The sequence below is a fragment of the Phocoena sinus genome, chromosome 18 (assembly GCF_008692025.1).
Source record: "Phocoena sinus isolate mPhoSin1 chromosome 18, mPhoSin1.pri, whole genome shotgun sequence".
In the NCBI taxonomy this organism is placed as follows: domain Eukaryota; kingdom Metazoa; phylum Chordata; class Mammalia; order Artiodactyla; family Phocoenidae; genus Phocoena; species Phocoena sinus.
Window position 1 is genome coordinate 67686167 of NC_045780.1, and position 20740 is coordinate 67706906.

At 43.7% G+C, this 20740-nt stretch overlaps 1 protein-coding gene across 3 annotated transcripts in view; it reads left to right on the top strand.

The window, feature by feature from the left end:
* The window catches only part of FARP1 (FERM, ARH/RhoGEF and pleckstrin domain protein 1), a 292555-nt gene that overhangs the window by 149714 nt on the left and 122101 nt on the right, over positions 1-20740 (top strand). The window contains exon 1 of one of the 3 annotated variants that reach the window (XM_032611163.1): positions 5463-5512. The exons of the other annotated variants lie outside the window; for them this stretch is intronic. Within the exon in view, the coding sequence (XP_032467054.1) occupies positions 5498-5512 (15 nt within the window). The 5' untranslated portion in view covers positions 5463-5497. Of the gene's footprint in view, positions 1-5462; positions 5513-20740 lie in introns of those variants that run through there. 3 annotated transcript variants of the gene reach the window in all.

The following is a 20740-nucleotide window of genomic DNA, read 5'->3' on the forward strand; positions in this document are numbered from 1 at the left end:
TGTAAGAAGTGAAAGGGACAGGAACAAGGTGAGAGGCCAAGAGCACATGGTTAAAAACGAATCAGAGGTGGAAAGAAAGGAGAAGGGCTGCCATACTGGGCACAACAAGGAACAGCGGACACTGTGAAAAGTGCAAAGGAAGACAGAAAACACAGCACAGGCGCTGATGGTGGGATAAGTGACGGGGACGGGGAACACAGCCCGTGCAGGCAACCCCTTACCTGAAACAGGCAAACTTAGGTTCAGACAATAGGTGAAAGCTTGCATTGTCTCCCCCTTGATAGGAAGTCTTCCCTGTTGACTGCAGCATAATTAGAGAAGGAAGCAAGCAAAAAGGAGAAAACGCATTCACCACCCATAATTCTAGTCTCCAGAAATAGTCCCCTTAAACCTTGGTCCTTTACTGTCTTCCAGACCTTTCTGTGTTTGTGTCCCTTTAGGTATGGTTTCTATGCAAATGGGACCATTCTTTGGATACACTCTTCATAATCTGCTTTTTTGTCTCTGTTAATAGATCGAATATTTTCCCACAGTAGCCTTAACTTTAAGACCGTTATTGCTGAGTACAGAAAATAGAGACAGTGAATGCCATTTCCACAGTGCAGCACTCATAGCACCCCCTTCCCGGGTGTCCTCTTTTGGGGCGACAGCAGCTTTGAGTGAACTAGACCTGGGTCCATAGACTCCTGAGAGGCAGGTTGCCTCTGTACCTCCCTGGAATCGCCCAGTTAGTGGCATTTCCTAAATTCCACTGTTTAAACCCTTCTTCCTTCAAAACATCATAGCTGTAGCTCAGAGTAAATCTGAATATCAGTGATTCAGGATGAAGCAAACACTGTCGTCATTACATGCAGCCGTCCACACGTCTAGGTGCAGCTGCCTTAAAGCGGCCCAGAGCACATCATGTCGAGGAGTCTGAAGCTAAAACAAATTTTTAGAATTTGTATTCTTAATGGAATTTTAAAGTTACAAATGCATAGGTTCTATATCATGGAGGTTATAACCCGACATTTGAAGGTGGGGTGGATTTCAGCTACAAGTGGGAAAACTTTGTAGATTTGGAGGGATGGGAAGAAATGTTGCCTGCAAGGGCTCTGTGTGGACCAGCAGCTCAACTGGTGAGGGCGAAGAGGGTCATCACGTAGATTTGTTTTAAACAGTAACTTTATCTCCCAAGAAATAAGGTATTTAAAAACAATTTTAATTGAAGTATAGTTGATTTACAATGCTGCGTAAGTTTCTGGTGTATGCAAAGTGATTCAGTTATACATATATAGTATTTTTTAAGTACACTGGAATTGCTTGTTGAGATTTGTTTTAAATTTTGCATTTGAGAAGAATCTTAGTTTAGCCTTCTTCCTGCTCACCCCTTTTGCAAAGGAGTCAGAGTTGTCCCTGGGGACCCTCTTCCCAGTTACCGGGGAGGGAGAGGTGAAAGGGTGAGGACCTGCATCCCCAGAAATTGTCAGGGTTCTGGGAATGGGAAGAGGGTTCCATTTGGAGGGCCCTGGAAGGAAGGGGAGGTAGTTAGGATCTGGTGATAATAATCAGTGACAGTTGTAGTGAAAGCTGAAACAATACCGCTCACCAACCAGCAACGGCAACAACACTGGGTGTTGAGCTTCTGCTGTGGGCCTGGTACACCTGTTACACGTGAGAGAGTCACCTTTTAATAAACCTGCAAAGGGAATTTGTATGATCCTCATTTAACAGACAAGGAAACTGGAGCCCAGAAAGATCAATGCCATATCAAGGTCATGGCCGAGGAGCAGCTGAGTGGGATTTTATCCCAGGTTTTCTCACTTCGAAAGGAATGTTATTGGCAAAGTGCCAGCAGATCAGAAGCCCCACCCCCACCCCTCAAACCCCCGTTTGCTTTTTGAATTTTGGCCTTTAAAATGTTTAGCATGTTTTAGTTCCATGACAAGCTATCTTAACCTTTTTCTGCCAGCTGAGAGCAAGGAAAAGTGACAGATGGCAAATCGGGTGTGTGTGTGTGTGTGTGTGTGTGTGTGTACTGGTAAAGTGTGTGTATGTGTGTGTGTACTGGTAAAGTGGTAGCTTTTAAAATGAAATTCTGGTGGTTGGGTAGGTGACCCCTTTCTACTTTAAAAATCTTCTCTTTCTAAGAGAAATTTTATATGTAGCTCTCAACTCCCGGAGAGAACTTGTACTTTTTTGTTGTTTTGTTTTTTTGAGAACTTGTACTTTAAAAACGAAACTTTGATGGGCAGGACTGGCCTTCTGTAATGACAGGTTTGCCTTGCTTGCAAATTCAGGTCTTTTTTAAGACGGTCTTTGCTAAATTGCCAAGGTTCATGTTTGCTCTCCAAATTATAAAGATTAGAGATGGAGAAAAGGTAGATTTCTTCCAGCATTTTAGTTCTAATTTTGATGATGTGTGAAGATATTTTGGAATGCTTTTTTTTCACTCGAAAAGAGGTTCACATAACTCAGTGGAATAATTCAGTTACTCCCAGCTGTAGCAGGGTTGGGATTTCGTTTGTTTGTTTTGTTTTGTTTTGTTTTTTGTAGGAGGATTTGGAGGATGGGGATGTTATTTATGAGATGAAAATTTAGAAAACAAAACAAGCATCTCTTGCGTAAGAGCAAGAGTAAATGTTGACACAGAACAGAGCTGATCGCTGTTCTTGGGTTGCTTACTCTAGGGTCTGACCAGCACTGGGGCTCTTTCTACCTTCTCTCTCAGCCAATGTCACCAGCTTACTTGATATATTTACACTGTTGTTACTGACTTTATCTCAGACATAATTTGGACAAATAGGTCAGAAAGAGGAATGGGCAGAATTTCTCATGGGCTGTTCAGGGAGGGTGGTTGAATTGTGCCCCCCCCCCCCCCGCCCCCGAAGGCATGTCCTAGCCCCTGGTACCTGTGAATGTGACCCTGTTTGGGAAAAGGGTCTTTGCAGAGGTAATTAAGATGAGAGCTCAGATGAGGTCACACCAGAGTAGGATGGGTCCTTGGTCCAATATGACTGGTGTCCTTATAAGAAGAGAAGAGACACACGAGGGAAGAAAGCCCAGTAAAGACAGAAGCAGAGATTGGAGTGATGTGTCTACAAGCCAAGGAATGCCAGGGATTGCCAATCAGCACCAGAAGCCAGGGAGAGAAGCCTGGACCAGATTCTCCCCAGAGCCTTCTGTGGTCACACCTGATTTCTGGCCTCCCGAATTGTGAGAGAATAAGCTTGTTGTTTTAAGCCACCCAGCTTCTGGTCCTTTGTCACAACAGCCCCAGGCAACTAATATACAAACTTCCCACATCAGGCTGCTGCAGGCACTTATTTATACCTAACACCCCTCACACCCCCAGTGGAAAGAGTTTCGCTTTGTCATGCTAACCCTGCAAGCGTGAATCTAGTGTTGTTGTGGTGACAAAGGGCAAAGTGGCCTTCAGAAGAGAAATGTAGAAGAATTAGCCTAATACAGCATCGGGAACAGGTAAAAGACAAAGAACCAATCAGCCTCCGTCTTATGGCTGCTGATACTAGCCCATCTCCTCCTGCAACCAAAGGTCCTATGCTTTTTCACTTTTAGAAAAGGGTGTACTTCAGGAAAAAACTACCTTGAAAGTCATCAGGGTCTAAACAAAGACTGGACTTGGGACTGGAGGGTCACATTCTGGTGACGCTTCCTCCCCTTTGCTCTGAGATTCCCCCCCCCAGCCCCCAGGTACCAGCCTCCTCAAACTACGGTGTCCGTGTGTATGGTGGACCAGTCTGGATCCCCCCTCTCCCGCCCGCCGTGGGGTGAGGAGGCCGTGTGTGTGTGGAGCTGGGAGAGGCGAGTACACGTGGGGTTGAACCCAACTCATGCCCTCCGTGTGCGATGTAGAAGCAGCTGTGAAACTCACATTTTCTTTGTTAACAAAGTAGAAGGAGTGAACACTTTCCCAAGAGCCTGCTATACACGTGGGACTCTGCTGGGCACCAAAATGTACTACTTTATTTAACCTTTCAAAACATTTCCAAAAAAAATAAAAAATAAAAACACTTCAGAGCAAGTGATTTATCGCAGTGCTTCCGACGTGACCTAATAATTAAAATTTCCCCCCAGTGATTCCTACCTCTTGGGGGTACTATTAGGATATACAGACAGACCTCAGTGATACTGTGGCTTCGGTTGCAGACCACCGTAATAAAGCAAATATCGCAATAAAGCAAGTCACATGAAAGTTTCTCGTTTTCCAGTGCATGTAAAAGTTGTATTTACACTATACTGTAGTCTGCTGAGTGTGCAATGGCATCATGTCTAAAAAAAATATAATTTTAAAAGACTTTAGGGCTAAAAAATGCTAACCATCATCTAAGCCTTCAGCAAGTTTTAATCATTTTGCTGGTGGAGGGTTTGAAATATTTCGAGAGTTACCAAAATGTGACACAGAGACACGAAGTGAGCAAATTCTGTTAGAAAATGGTGCCGATAGGCTTGTTCGACGCAGAGTTGCCACAGATGTTCAGTTGGTAAAAAAAAAACGCCTCAGTATCTGCAAAGCACAGAAGGGAGAAATGCAACGAAACGAGGTCTGCCCACACCTGGTGCAATTTGCATCATTCAGTAGGCGCTCAGTAAATGTTGTTTTTCTTTTTCTTCAATCAATCAAAGAATCAAATAAGAGAAGGTAAGGGACAGTGCTGTCTAAATGGTATTTATTATTTTCTTCAAAGTACTGTTGTTAATTCTACAGTTTCGAGACAGCTCAGAAAAGAGGGGAAAAAAGTCTGTGGCGGAATCCTATGTCGTTTGACGTGGCAGCAGTAACGAAATCCAAATAGAGTGTGGTGTTTCCGGGGCCACCCGGCCACTTCTGCGGAAGGAGGTTGGTCGGGTTAGGGAAGGGAGTGCAGCAGACCATCCGCACATGCTGTGTTTATGTGTTGCTGAGAGGAACTTTTTTTTCCTGGGGACTCAGATTGGAGGCAGCAGATGGCGTACAGATTTGGAGCCAGGAGTCTGGAAGAGGACCAGGGTGACGTGGGGGAGAGGGGCCTGGGGCAGAGCGGCAGATGGACAGAAGGGAGTGGAGGGCTGCTTGGGCTCTGCCATACGCCTCTTTGGGCCTCTTCAGATGGCTGCACGGTAACAGTTGATCGCAAATTAAGGATGAAATGTTTTAAGCAAAGATGTTCTGTTAATACCGCTGGTACAGGGTCAAGTGCTTGTCTGATCCAAGTCCGTGAATTTCACAACTCATGTTACTTACCTGTGCCCGTTGGTTCCCCACTCCAAAGGGAGTTTCAGGGCATAAATGTGAGAATACGCAGCCTTATATAAAAGGGCCTGTGCTTTAGAAGAGTAAGGCTGTGTTTGGGAGACCAAGATGAACACAGGCAGTGGTACAAGTCAGTGACACACGTCCACGCTCTTTTCCTCCCTCCCCCTCATGATGTCACAGAGATGTAAAGGTTGTTCTTAATGTCTGAGTCACTACCGTTACGAGAACTCACTGATGGTTTTCTGAGCTTCAGTTCAGCGGATGAGCAGCCAGGGAGTAAGTAATGTCGAGCTGATCTTGGTTTCAAGTCTGAGTCATAATTATTATCCTCAAAATAGTGCTTAAAGCTTTGTTTTTCAGCACCTAATTATCATTAATAATCTTAGATAGTTTCAGATATTTAGCAAATTCAGGCCTATCCTGCCTACAGATAGTACAGCCAACACTTTCCAAGTATAAAAATTAATGCAGTTTTATGTAATGGGTGTGGGGAGCGCGGGGGAGCCCGTGACGGGAGACGGTTTCGGGTGGGTGATACGGCTCCGCCGGCCGTGATTGAATTCCTGTCTGTGTCAGTGTTCGGTGGGGGTCTGTTCTCTCATTCAGGATTTATGTCAGTCCCTGTCTGAGGGCTGTGCTCCATTGCCTGCACAGTTGCATGAATAGGAGACGGTCCTGTTGGGTGGATGAATTTTGGAAAGGTGCACTCTCCAGGCAGAGACAGTAGCCCCTCGTCACCTGCTTGGGGGCATATGTCACCTCCAGTTAAGCAGCTCAGCGACTTCCTGCAGACTTGACTCTGCTCCGGGACCAAGGCAAGAGTATCAGTATCTTATCTGCTCCATCCTAATGGTCCTGCGCCCAGGATTGTGCCGTGTCCTGGGGCGAGCTTAGTATTCCTGTGTCTGGGGGCCACCCCTAGACCTTTTTATTTCGGTCTAGTTTGTATGAGGTTTCCTTCCTGTCCTTTGGATCCCCCCTCAGCAGAGAGGGCTACCCGCCCCCCCCCCAGGCTGGGACCAGCTGTCCCAAACTCCCACACCCCCTACCTGGCCTCTGACTGTCATCCTGCTTCTGAAGCAGATGGGCTTCCTGAAAGAGCAGCTGTAACACCGTTGACGGGCACTAACACCCACCCATGGCGCCTTGCTGTGAGCCACTGCTAATTGTTAACTTTAAAAATAAGGGTTGTGAGCCCCTGTTTATTCTTCATGAGAACACTGCTCGGTAGGTGCTTTCATCATCCCCAAGTTCACAGATGAGGCAACGAAGGCACAGAGAGGTTGAAGAACTTGCCCAAGGTCACACAGCACGCACCTGGCGGACCCTGTGCTCTGACAGCTGTGACAGACGCTCTTCCCGCCCAGGCTCCTGGTGTTGTACCCCGTCTCCACACAGGGCCCGGAGTGCCCTCCTCCACATGTGAGACCATCACCCCCGAGGGTGCCGCCGGCCCCGAGCAGCCCCACGTTTGCACAGTCACATTCCTCTCGTTTGGGGGCCTCCCAAGCCAGATGCACCTCATCCTTCTTCTTCTCCCACTAGAGCACCTTTGAGTGGCAGTTGGCTTCGTTGCCAAGGCCATCTGTTAACAGAGCTAAAATTCCATTCATAACAAGCTGATTCCAAAAGACCACATTTCAAGCATGTTTATAATTTAACCCAATGATTATATTACTGGGAAACTTAGGTGAAGTGGGTCTCGTCCCCTAAAGTGGCGTTTGGGTGGCCACTGATGTGATGTAGGGAGAGATCAGGTAAGACCTGACGTTTGAGTGCGTGTGATTCGCAGGTTCGTCGTAAAGAGTCAACTCCTGCTCGGAAGCAACCAGTGGAAAGTCAATAGATGTGTTCTTTCCATCCTGCTTTTGTTATCTGTTCTTGGTAGATTGGTAAACCTGGGAAGGAAAACCTCTAAGGCTAATTCTAAACATGCCCCCACCGTTAACAGTTTTTGCATCAGACACTCTGAGGGTAAGTGTAGGGCTTCCTCTCGATTCTCAGCTGTACCAGGTGCAGGAAGCTTCTGTCTGCTGCCAGTTCCCACGCCCTTGTCCTGACATCACCTCGGAAAGATGGCTGCTTATTTTGACCAAAGCTAAGCATAAAGGAAATCTTCTAGAGGGTGAGAGAGATTTATACGCGAAACCCCACCTCGAATGGTCTATACTGTTGCTTAGAACTGGAGGCATCCACTCCATAAACGTACCATTTGGAAATGGAAATTTTGTTCTTGAGACACAATTTCGCTACCTTAAATTCTAACGCTCCTTTCGGCTATAAAGGTGGTTGTTGTGTTTTCTACTCATCTGATTTCCAAAGATGGTCAAGATGGAATTGGAGTTGTCCGTGGATCCCCTCTATCTTTGGGGATAAGTGGCTTTCTTGATCAGTTCCAGCTGCCATTACAAAATACCACAAACTAGGTGGCTTAAACAACGGAAATGTGTCTTCTCACTGTTCTGAAGGTTAGGAGGTCCAAGATCAAGGTGCTGGCTGATTCGGTTCCTGATGAGATCTCTCTTCCTGGCTTGTAGAGGGCCACCTTCTCCCCGTCTTCACCTGGGGGGTGGGGCGGTGTTGGGGGAAGAGAGCGAGAGCTCTCTGGTGGCTCCTCTTATAAGGACACTAATCCTCTCAGATCAGGGCTCCACCATTCTGACCTCACTGAACCTTAATTATTTCCTTACCCCAAACTCAGCCACATGGGGGTTTAGGGCTTCAACACGTAGGAATTTTGAAGGGACACACAATTCTGTCTGTCATCTCATATAATCATGGAGAAGATGAGACCCAGGGCAAGAAACCAGGAGGTAGCCAGACCACCCTGTGTTTCCCCAGCATCTGCCGGTTGAAGGTGGCTCTTGCTTTCCTGGGCTTCTTGCCACCTTCCCTGACTGGTCTTGCGTTCTCCTGGGTGGTGAGGTGAGCTGGGGAGACCTGGACTGGTACCCGGGCTGCTGCCGCTGCCCCACTAAACAGCCCATCTTTTCCTCCATTTCTTTTGCCCTCTGCCCTGTTCCCCCAGAGTTCCCTGCCCTGCTTCCAGTTCCAGGCAGTGGGTGACGGGGTTGCCATTGCCTGTCTGTGCATCCTGTGGCTTTTGCATATGGAAAGTGTGTGTGGGTGTGTGAAATTCATACATCTGTGTAATATATAAAATAGGTAGGTCTTCAGATGTACATATATTACACCCTTTGGAGTTTAGTTTTTAAGCAATTAGTAAATACTAGGAAGAGAAGAATACAATCCATTATGGAAAAATCAAGAAAAGGTTTAGAGTCCTCACTTATTTCTCTGCTTTATATATAAATTTGTATATAAACACACAGTGGAGTGTGTTTAAAAGAATTTACAAACTCAAGTATTACTTGATAAGATCAAATTAGTTTTATTTCTCAAACAGCTTTTTATACTCCACTATTCTAGAATATTTTTATTTTTTGTTTTACATCTTTATTGGACTGTAATTGCTTTACAATGGTGTGTTAGTTTCTGCTTTATAACAAAGTGAATCAGCTATACGTATACATATATCCCCATATCTCCTCCCTCTTGCGTCTCCCTCCCACCCTCCCTATCCCACCCCTCTAGGTGGTCACAAAACACTGAGCTGATCTCCCTGTGCTATGCGGCTGCTTTAGAATATTTTTAAAATTTCAGCTTTATTGGGGTATAATTGACATACAAAATTATACGATTTTCAAAGTGTACATCTTGGTGATTTGATACATGTATATATGAAAGGATTCTCCCCATCTAGTTAATTAAGACATCCATCGTCTCACATTTATCTTTGCGTGTGGCTGAGAACATTTAAGTTCTACTCTCTCAGCACATTTCAGTTTTCTACAATACAGTGTTAACTGTAGTCACCATGTCACCTGTTAGATCCTCAGATCTTACTCATAACCGGAAGTTTATACCCTTTTACCAACTTCTCCCTATTTTACCCATCCCCCAGCACTTGGCAACCACCATTCCACTCTCTGTTTCTATGAGTTTGACTTTTTCTCTTTTTTTAAGATTACACATATAAGTGATGCCACACAGTATTTGTCTTTCTCTGCCTGGCTTATTTCACTTAGCATAATATTCTAGAATATTTTTAATATAAATACAAGTCTCGTCTTTATTTTTTGAAATCTGGACACCTGTATTCACTGAAAGACACTCTTTTCTTGAAATCAGTTGGAAAAAAATTAAAGGTGTTTTTCAGAATTACTTAGGACACCTGAGGCTATAATCCAAAGAAGACTTAAGGGCTTCCCTGGTGGCGCAGTGGGTGGGAGTCCGCCTGCCGATGCAGGGGGCGCGGGTTTGTGCCCTGGTCCGGGAGGATCCCACATGCCGCGGGGTGGCTGGGCCTGTGAGCCCTGGCCGCTGAGGCTGCGCGGCCGGAGCCTGTGCTCCGCAACGGGAGAGGCTGCAGCGGTGGGAGGACCGCGTACCGCAAAAAAAAACAACAACAAAGAAAAAAAAAAAAAAAGACTTAAGTAGAAAATGGAAATTGATTCTCAGGCTACGAGGGCATCTCAGACACCAGGTTGGGAATGCAGTTGAGGACTGTGATGTTATATCCAATCTTGGTCTGGGGGCCAGACACACTCTCTCTTTCCCTCATGGGCCTACCTTCTTCCTGCTATCTGCAGACCTGCATTCCCAGCTTCCCCATGCCCATCCTGAGATGTGAGCCCAGAATCACAGCCCCACCCCTAGGAGACATGCAAGGTCATTTTCTCAGCTGCCTTTCCCAGTTCCTGAAAAGGCGCACAGGCGCTCTGATTGGCCCAGGTGTGCTCAGGACTCTGTCTCCCCACGCCCGCTCCTACCCGCCCCCCCAAACAGTCTGGATGGGCACTTCTTGCTGCCTGATTTCTGTTTGTCTGATAATAGTTTCGTCCAACTTGCTGGTTACATGTGCCCATCCTAAGCCTCGTGAGGCTGAATATTTTGGATCATCTTTAGAAGATTAGAATGAAAGGCAAGGGATAACAGGGATGCACTTCTCTTATCCCGACAGCTGATGGCACAGTGTCTAATGGGTTGCTCAGGTGGGTTCTTAAGTCAGCTAACAATGAGCAGGTTCAGCTTGCTCTCTCTCGGTGTCCATGGGATACCTTAGACGGTTAGATAAACCTCAGGATTTGTTGGAATTTGAATTGTAAATGAAACTGTCTTAAAGCAGACATTTAGTCGGAACTTCTCCAACAATGACCTTTGAAAAAATGTGGGCCTCGTTCTCGTCCCCCCCCTTTTTTTGTTTTGCAAATTCATAACATTAATTTTCTTTTTCTTTTTTTGTATTCCATATATTTTATTCATTGCTCTAAACGCATTATTATATTTAATTCTTGTAAGCCAAAAAGGTAGGCTGGTCAATATTTTATACTTTTGCCTAGCACAGTTCAATATATATACGTATTTTTATTTTACTGTAGTTGATTTACAATAGTGTGTTAGTTTCAGGTGTACAGCTTCAGATTCTTTTTCATTGTAGGTTATTATGAGATACTGAATATAGTTCCCTGTGCTGTACAGTAAATCCTTGTTGTTTATTTTATATATAGTGGTGTGTATTTATCTCATAGTCCTAATTTATCCCTCCCCCTTCCCATTCCCCTTTAGTAACCATAAATTTGTTCTATGTCTGCGAGTGTTTCTGTTTTGTAAATAAGTTGATTTGTATTATTTTTTAGATTCCACATATAAATAATATCATATAATATTTGTCTTTCTCTGTCTGACTTACTTCACTTACTATGATAAATCTAGGTCCATCCATGTTGCTGCAAATGGCAGTATTTTATTCTTTTTTATGGCTGAGTAATATTCCATTACCACATCTTCTTTATCCATTCCTCTGTCAGTGGACATTTAGGTGGCTTCCATGTCTTGGCTATTGTAAACAGTGCTGCTGTGAACATTGGGGTGCATGTATCTTTTTGAATTAGAGTTTTCGTCTTTTCTGGGTATATGCCCAGAAGTGGGACTGCTGGATCATACGGTAGTTCTATTTTTAGTTTTCTAAGGAACCTCCAGACTGTTTTCCATAGTGGCTACCTGCACCAATTTACATTCCTACCAACAGTGTAGGGGGGTTCCCTTTTCTCCACACCCTCTCCAGCATTTATTATTTGTAGACTTTTTAATGATGGCCATTCTGACCGTGTGAGGTGGCACCTCATCGTAGTTCTGAGCCACATTTCTCTAATTACTAGAAATTTCATTTCTAGTAGTTAGTGATGTAGAGCATCTTTTCATGCCCCTGTTGGCCATCTTTATGTCTTTTTAGGAGCAATGTCTATTTAGGTCTTCTGCCCATTTTTTGATTGGGTTGTTTGGTTTTTATTGATACTGAGTTGTATGAACTGGCTGTATATTTTGGAAGTTCAGCCATTGTCAGTCACATTGTTTGCAAATATTTTCTCCCAGTCTGTAGGTTGTGTTTTCGTTTTGGTTATTGGTTTCCTTTGCTATGCAAAATCTTATAAGTTTGACTTGGTCCCATCTGTTTATTTTTGCTTTTATTTCTTCTGCTTTGGGAGACTGCTCTAAGAAGGTATTACTACAATTTATGTCCGATTATGTTTTGCCTGTGTTCTCTTCTAGGAGTTTTATGGTGTCACATCTTATATTTAAGTCTTTAAGCCATTTTGAGTTAATTTTTGTGTAGGGTATGGGGAAGTGTTCTAACTTCATCGATTTACATCTGGCTGTTCAACTTTCCCAACACCACTTGATGAAGAAACTGTCTTTTCTCCTTTTTATATTCTTGGCTCCTTTGTCGAAGATTAATTGCCTGTACGTATGTGGGTTTGTTTCCGGGCTCTCTATTCTGTGCCATTGAGCCACATGTCTGTTTTTGTGCCAATATGACACTGTTTTGATTACTGTAGCTTTGTAGTATTGTCTAAAGTCTGGGAGGGCTATGTCTCCAGGTTTGTTCTTTTTTTTTTTTTAATTAATTGATTTATTTTTATTTTTTTGTGGTATGTGGGCCTCTCACTGTTGTGGCCTCTCCTGTTGCAGAGCACAGGCTCCGTATGCGCAGGCTCAGCGGCCATGGCCCGCGAGCCCAGCTGCTCCACGGCATGTGGGATCCTCCTGGACCGGGGCACGAACCCATGTCCCCTGCATCGGCAGGCGGACTCTCAACCACTGCGCCACCAGGGAAGCCCTAATTGATTGATTTATTATTTATTTTTGGCTGCATTGGGTCTTTGTTGCTGCACGCAGCTTTCTCCACCTGTGGTGAGCGGGGGCTACTCTTTGTTGCGGTGCGCGGCTTCTCATTGCAGGGGCTTCTCTTGTTGTGGAGCACGGGCTCTAGGCATGTGGGCTTCGGTAGTTTTGGCTCGTGGGCTCTAGAGCGCAGGCTCAGTAGTTGTGGCACACGGGTTTAATTCCTCCACGGCATGTGGGATCTTCCTGGACCAGGGCCTGAACCCGTGTCCACTGCATTGGCAGGCAGGTTCTTAACCATTGCACCACCAGGGAAGCTTTCCAGGTTTGTTCTTTTTCCTCAGAATTATGTTGGCAATTGTAGGTTTCAGTTTGTTGTAGTAGCCATCTTGCACAAGAGGCAGCCGAAACCAGCCAAGAGAAAAGACACACGTGCACACACGCTCACACATACACATCATCCATACCACACACAATAATGTCAGCAACACACAGAACTGCATTACAGAAATGGGTGTATTTATCTCATGTGTAATCGTCTGTGGTGAAAGAAAGCATTTGTTGCTTACAATCAGTAAGATGAACAGTATACGAACACCTTGGAGGGGTTTGATTTTTGGGTTGGGGGTTGGGAGCAATTGACATACACCTGTTTCATAAAAGGTTTTAGATTTGTTCTTATAGTTTTCATTAGTAAGTTTAAGCAGGTGTGCCCAAGTAGCGGAATCAGATTTTATTTTAAATGTGGTTCACATCATCTCTATCACGAGAAATTCATTGACTCATAAATGAGCTTTTAAGTTTTTTTCTTGCCGTGTTTCTTGCTGGGTTTGAAGATGTGGTTATTTAAGATAGTCTTTTTTCCCATTTGAGACTTCCATTATTGTATCAATAATAAATGTATTGAATTTATGCCTGTGAAATATTTTCTAGCCTCTTTCTAACACGTGAAAATATTACATACTTGTTTTGATCTACATGTCTATCTATTTCTGTTTTGTTCCGTTTTAAAGGAAAATTCTTGAAGGCCATCTTTGAAGATTTCTCTAATTGGCACTCCTTTTTTTTTTTTTGGCATGTCTCTGGTTATTTTTACTTTTAAAGGAGACTAGAAAAACAGATCTTCAAATAAAAATTTTCTAGTTTATTTTGCTGCCATGTAGATAACAAAAAATTTAGATTCTTATTATTTGTAGTTAACTTTATTCAGTCTTTAGAGGCAATTAAAAATGTCTCTCTTTTTCTAGAATAATTCAGAGAATATTTGTCAAACCTCATAATTTTGTCTTCCTGTTGAGTGTCAACAGTGTGATTTTTTTTTTTTAGCCTTTAAGGATGTTAACTTCAGAGCGATTAAATACTTAAGAACCAGAATAGAATTTAGTCATCTTTGTATTTATAACTAATATACATTCTGAGATGCATCACAGCTGAACTATGTCTAAAGAATTGCATATAATGGACTTCCCTGGTGGTCCAGCAGTTAAGACTCCGCGCTTCCAGTGAAGGGGGCACAGGTTCCATCCGTGGTCAGGGAACTAAGACCCCACATGCCACACAGTGCAGCCAATTAAAAAAAAAAAAAAAAGAATTGCACGTAAGTTAGAGTTGTGTCACTTGATTAATATGTTCAGCGTACTAGGAAAATTTTCCCTTGAGGTCTGTGACTTAAGGGTTACAATAATCCTTTATTTCATCTATAAATTTGAATTTTGGTATAGTCTTGGTTTCTAAGGTGTTTTCTCAGTTCCGGTGGCTCTTAGTTTTCTTTGTGTTCCAGTTTGTGGCTTGGAAAGAATAAAAGGTCAAGTGGCTTTCAGACTTTATCGCCCAGCCTTTCACGAAGGCAATCCCATTTTCATGAGGAAATCTTGCTACATCTGATCCAGCCTATGTATTTTGGCAGTAAAGACAAGGAAAGCACAGTGCTTACTGCTCCTTATGTAAGATTTATTATGTAATGGGTAACCTGGGCATTCAGAGTTTTCACGTTTAATTTACAACTGTCTGCAGATTGTAACCAAACTGAACTTCATGATTCATTCGTGGAGTCTCAATAGCTTGATGGAATAATGATTTGACATTTTCTGGAAAGAGTCCACTTTTTGATATGTTGCCTTTACAGACCTCTTTTTCTAATGTCTACAAAAGAAAATAGATTGTTTACTACCATCAGAAAAGATATGGAGCCTTCACTGGTCTATTTTTTTTTTTTTTTTTTTTTTTGCGATACGCAGACCTCTCACTGTTGTGGCCTCTCCCGTTGCGGAGCACAGGCTCCGGATGCGCAGGCTCAGCGGCCATGGCTCACGGGCCCAGCCGCTCCGCGGCATGTGGGATCCTCCCGGACCGGGGCACGAACCCGTGTCTCCTGCATCGGCAGGCGGACTCTCAACCACTGCGCCACCAGGGAAGCCCACTGGTCTATTTTTTTGTGGTCAAAACGTGTTGAGCAAACCTTGTATGTGTTCTGAGCGTCTTCCACAGCCTGTACCTTCACAGCCATTCTTTTCCCAAACTCCTTTCCTTTTTCCCCTTTGGGCCAGGAAGACCCCTGGAAGCATCAGGTCCTGATGGGCCAGACCACCTTCCAGGGCTCGTCAGGGTGTGTGCTTCTGCCTTTCACCAGTGAAGACTTTTCCACCTATTGGCCTCTGTGACTCTTGACTGCTTTCGTAGTACCAATCATGGAGGGCATCGTGGGGTTCTTTTTGTTGAGACATTACCAAGGTAATTGAAATTTCTTAGCTGAACTGGATGGAGAAAGTGAAGTAGGTGCTGTTAAAGCAATTGGAGACACTTTGTTGGGAACCACTGGGAACTAATGAAGGTTTCCCAGCCTGATCGGCAGATAACTTGGAAGGAACATTTGTGAAAATAAAAAGAAGGAGAAGAATTGCTGGCTACCAAGTGGCAGTTATTATTACGGAATAATAAACAGCACTGTCTTGAAACTTCATTGTGTTACGGGGCTTCCTTTGGTACATGATGGCACTTAGGCCAACCCTGTATGTTTCCTATTTCTATGCTCTAGGCATTCTCGAAGCACGTGGTTTTTACTATTTTTGCATGCCAAGGAACGGGTACTTCAGTAGAAGGTCAGCACTGGGGAGTGGTCCTTCCACCCTTTGTCCATGTTTCAGAACTCATCTTACCAGGAGATCGCGTTTGCATCACACGGCAGAGGGTGAACAGGTCCTCCCCTGGCTGGTGCTCATTCGTCCCTGGTCTGGGAGGGATGTTGGTGGAAACCCACCAAGGCAACAGGGAGACTCTACATACAGGACAGAATCGGCGTTCTTGTGGCTATCCAGATGATATCCCTCGAGCAGGCGGTGTGTGGGCCTAGCGTGGCAGATCGCTGTTCTAAACTATTGCATGTTAATATTGCATGCAGAAACCTGACTGGAGGAGTAAGAATCCAGGACTTAGATCTTTGCCGAATTTTAGGAGCATAGAGTTAGGTCAGTCATAAAAATAAATGAACTCTATCAAGTTAAAACAGTAACTTTTAGGGACTTCCCTGGCGGTCCAGTGGTTAAGACTTCGCCTTCCAACGCAGGAGTGGGGTGCGGGTTCGATCCCCGGTCAGGGAGCTAAGATCCCACATGCCTCTTGGACACAAAACCAAAACATAAAACAGAAGCAATATTGTAACAAATTCAATAAAGACTTTAAAAAGAAGGTCCACATCAAAAAAAAAAAATCTTAAAAAAAAAAAAACAAACAGTAAGTTTTAAAAACATTATTATAGTATAAAACTCATACAGAAACATGCCCAGATCACAAGGTGAACAAGTCAGGTGTCCTTCACCCAGATCAAGTAATAGATGTTCAACGCCCCCCAAAGTCTCTCTTGGTCATTGCTTCCCCCACCCAGGATAGCTACTATCCTGATTTTTAACACTGTAGATTAGTATGGCAAATGGATTCATGATCCGTGGAATCAGCTACAGTCATCCCTTGTTATCCTCAGGGGATTGGTTTCAGGATTCCCCCCCCCCCCCCCCCCAGATACCAAAATCCACAGATGGTCAAGTCCCTTATATAAAGTGGTGGAATACAGTCAGCTCTCCGTATCCGCGGTTAGTTGAATGTGCAGAAACCATGGATTCGGAGGCCCAACAGCGTGTGTTATTTTGTGTGAATTCTTCCATTGGCCATCGTGTGTGAGAGATTCAGCCGTGGTGTTACTGCAGCCACAGCGTGTGCGTTCGCATTGCTGGGATGAGCACCACAATGTGTTTATTCTTCCTCCTGATGATGGGTTGTTTCTGATTTGGGGCTGTTACACAATGTCTTTTGCTGAATACATAAATATATATACTGACTTCCCTCTCATTTTATGAAACTGCTGGGTCTCTGCTTACACTCAGCTTAGAAACTGCCCAGCAGTTTCCCAGAGGAGTGGCCCTCGCTTCCTTTCCCAGGAGTTCTGGTCGCTCCACGTCCTCACCAGCATTTAGTATTGTCTGTCTTTCTCCTAATAGATTTTCAAAAATGTTTTTACTTGTGGTAAAATACGTGTAACCTAAAACTTACCACCTTAACCCTTTTGAAGTTCACTGTTAAGTACATTCATGTTGCTGTGCAGCCAATCCCTAGAACTTTTTCATCCCGTGAAACTGAAATACATCTGTGAGCACCCAAAGGACTTGACATCAGGGGAAATGCCTTGAGGAGTTGATCATACTAGAAACTTAGTGACTTCTTCGGGATGGTGACTAAAATGACCGTGATTAATCACAGTACTTTTTTTCTTTCAGCTGGGAAATGTCGAAGGGATTTATTCTCTCCATAAACGCAATTCATTTGATAGTCTCCTTTCTTTTCCCTCGGGGCCAGAATTGGATCCAATTTATGGGAAATCCCAAATTGTAGGCCTCCCCCTCCTTCATTCCTTTTCAGTACTCATCCAACTAATCTTTAGATTTTTTTCAGATGTCTTTTTAATATCATGTGTTTTCAATTCTGTCCCTTAAACAGACTTAACTAACCTTTTGTGGAACTTCCCGCCCCCCCCCCCCCCCCCCCCCGCAAAAAAGTGGCAGATTTCAAGTTTCCTTTAAATTATAATGGTAACATGGTTTTATTTAGTTGGGGAGGGGGTGATGTGTGGAAGAGAGTGTGGAAAGATCTTGAGTTTTGGATGCTGGGGGAAGAATTGGCACAGTGTGGACCTGGACAGACAGCCTCTACCAGCTGCAATAGGAAACCAGCTGTCTTCTACAAAATAAATATTTATTTGAGATACAGATTGCCAGTTCCTCTGTAAATTTTGTTGTGCAAGTCATTTGTGGGCACATACACGCACACCCGCACGTGCATGCAGGTTGCTGTTAATTAATAGATCTGTTTCATTCCTTCTGGGTTGCTTGCACCATATTGTGTCAAGTGATTTTCTATTTCCCCACTGGATCCCAGTGTGTCTTTGTATCTGGTGGTACCCGAGCTTCTCTAGATACAGAATATCCTGCCTCGTATTATATCTTATAACTGTAACCTTTCTTTAAAAAAGAAAAAAAAACAGCTAACCATGGTCCCACCCAGGAGTAAGAAAAGAATTAGAAGGCAAGAGGGACGACTACTGCTATCTGGGATTTGGGGGGAAGAAGACACCACAAGGCAGGAAGAGCGACCTTATTCCTGAAGCTGGCATCTTCTCTCCCATCCCATTTATAGTTAGACCCTGTTGGAGGTGGCAGCTCATTGCTTTCCAAGACAAACTGTTATGCAGTTGAATACTTTTATTTTAGGATATTCATTCTCTCTAAGCTAAAAATCTCCTTTCTTGTAAGTTTTTACTTTCCCTTTCCCGTAGTCTTGGAGCTCCAGCCTGTCCTGTTTCTCTGGTTGGAACAACAGCCCGGCTCTCCATTATCAGCCACGGGGTTGGCTGCTCTTGAGTTTGGAGTCAGCTGCGTCCACAGTATTTGTTGTTGGAATGGTCCCGGGTTTGCCGTTCTTAGGAAGCGGAGAACTAGGTGTTGTAAGTTTTGCTAACGTTAAATTTTCTTTGCTGGCTTCTGTTTTCTGCTACCTGCTAAATCTCCGTGTCCCATACCTCTCTTCCTGAATCCTTCCATACCTCTCTGCAGAAAGACAAGAGCAGATGTATTCTTCATGGTTGGTCATATTCCCAATGATATGGGTGAAGTTCTCCTCCCACTATTCTTCTTTCAGATGTAAAATTTGTTTTGATAGAGTACCCAGAGGTCTTAGTTTGGTCTGCTGTAGCAGATACAATAGACTGGGTGGCTTATAAACACTAGGAATTTATGCCTCACAGTTCTGGAGGCTGGGAAGTCCAAGATCAAGGTGCTGGCCGATTTGGTGTCTGCCGAGAACCCAGCCTCGGTTTCTAGATGGCTGTCTTCTCCCTGTGTCCTCACACAGAGGAAGGGACAAGAGAACTCTTGGGGAGCTCGCTTAAAAGGGCACTAATCCCATTCATGAGGGCTCCACCTCCTAATACCATCACATTGGGGATTAGGTTTCAACATATGAACTTTGGGAGGACACATACATTCAGTCTTTTGCACCAGCGGGGCTGAGTTTATGCATCTGATGTTGTAGTAGGAGAAATTCTTTCCTGTATTTCAACAGCCATCTTCCCATGAGTACTGAAACAATACTTCTAGAAATATATATTTACCTTTTTTAAACAATATCATTAGATCGATCCATCTTTACACTCAGCTTATTATTGATTTGATTAATAAGACCATTGACCTTTGTTCCTTGTTCTCTCTCGTATGTAGTGTTCTTGGTATTTGGGTAACCATACGATGTTCCTAAAAATGAAGGCTCCTGCTTGCCTCGTTGGCTTGCTGATTACATTCAGGTTAGGCTGGTCAGTTTTGGAGTAAACAGTCTCTTTAGCACTCTGCCAGCTTCTTCATTCGTGAACTGTTGCAGACTTCTGGGTGGAGGGTTACAAGCTGAGATCCAGGGGAAATGCAGGGCCTACCTATCTTGCTAATGCATCTTGTACCTGTGAAGGCAAAATCAGGTTCCCTAATTCAAAATTACACATGGGTCAAAAGTCATTGATAGATCAGAGAGGTACCCTCTTGAACACACACTCAGAAGATCTTTCAAGAGCATTTATTTAGCTTACTATTTATCGTGTTTCCAGTTTGGTCTTGCTAGAGCTGTCCTACAGAAAGAATTCGTAGCTGGGGAGTTGCTACAGCACAGCGTGTTGTTTAGAGTTAATGTCTTACGTGTTAAAAAAAAAAAAAAAAAGAAAAGAAAAAAACTGGAACCACCAAGTCTGAAAGCTGCACTTTGTTCCCAATACCCTGAAACAGCCACCGGGCATTTCAGCAGAGAAAACAAAGCTTGTTTTCTTGCAGCTCTTCATAGGTTTACCTGACAGGCTTGGAGGCACATTGAGCTGAAACGGAGCTGTTAATGATACAATAGATGCTTTTGAAATTTTTCCATCGGGTAATCAATCCATCAGTAGATTTGACTGTCTTGAAAAATGAATGAAAATCAAACATAAAGGCGCGCGTGGCTCACTCTGCTTGGTAATGAATAAATATATGCCAGAGAACATCCAGGTGCATGTGTGTTGCCTGCCTGTAGTGTGTTACTTACGCTTTATACTTTTGTTTCATGCAATTAAACCAGGCTGGCCTGTAGTGTACTTAAGGAAAGAAAGATTTGTTTTCACAGGCTCAGACTTGGAGATTTAGTCTTCCTTGCTTTCTTTTCTGTTTTCACATTGTGGTTAAAAACACATAACATTTCCCACCTTACCCATTTTTAAGTGTACGCTTTGGTAGTATTAAGTATATTCCCATGCTTGTAAAACACCTCTCCAGAGCTTTTTCCATCTGCAAATCTGAAACTCTACCCCCTTTCCCCCTGATAACCACCATTCTACTTTCTATGAATTTGTTCCCTGCTTTCCTTAGGTGCAATTTGGGCTAATCATGCCTTTGAAGGAAGAGAGACCAATCCGTAATTTTCACAGAGGTTTCGTAAAATAGAGTGCCAGCATATACCCGTGAGTATATGGGGCTCTAATTAGCATTTCTTTTATTTGTTAAAGTCATCTTGCATGATGAACTAAGAAATTAGGCGGTGAAAGGCCGATCCAAGCTTTTAAAAACTAGACCTTTTTCTGGCCTCTCTCGGCCGGAATTGAATCTTAAGTACCCAATTTCTAGGCAAACTTGGGAACTCTATTTCTTATCAGGGTGTATTTAATTTTCAACAGGTGACAGACTCTGTCTCAAAAACATGCTTATTGCCCCCCGGTGTTTTAGTTTAATTTGGCTTTAGCACTAACGTAATTGTTTGTAAATT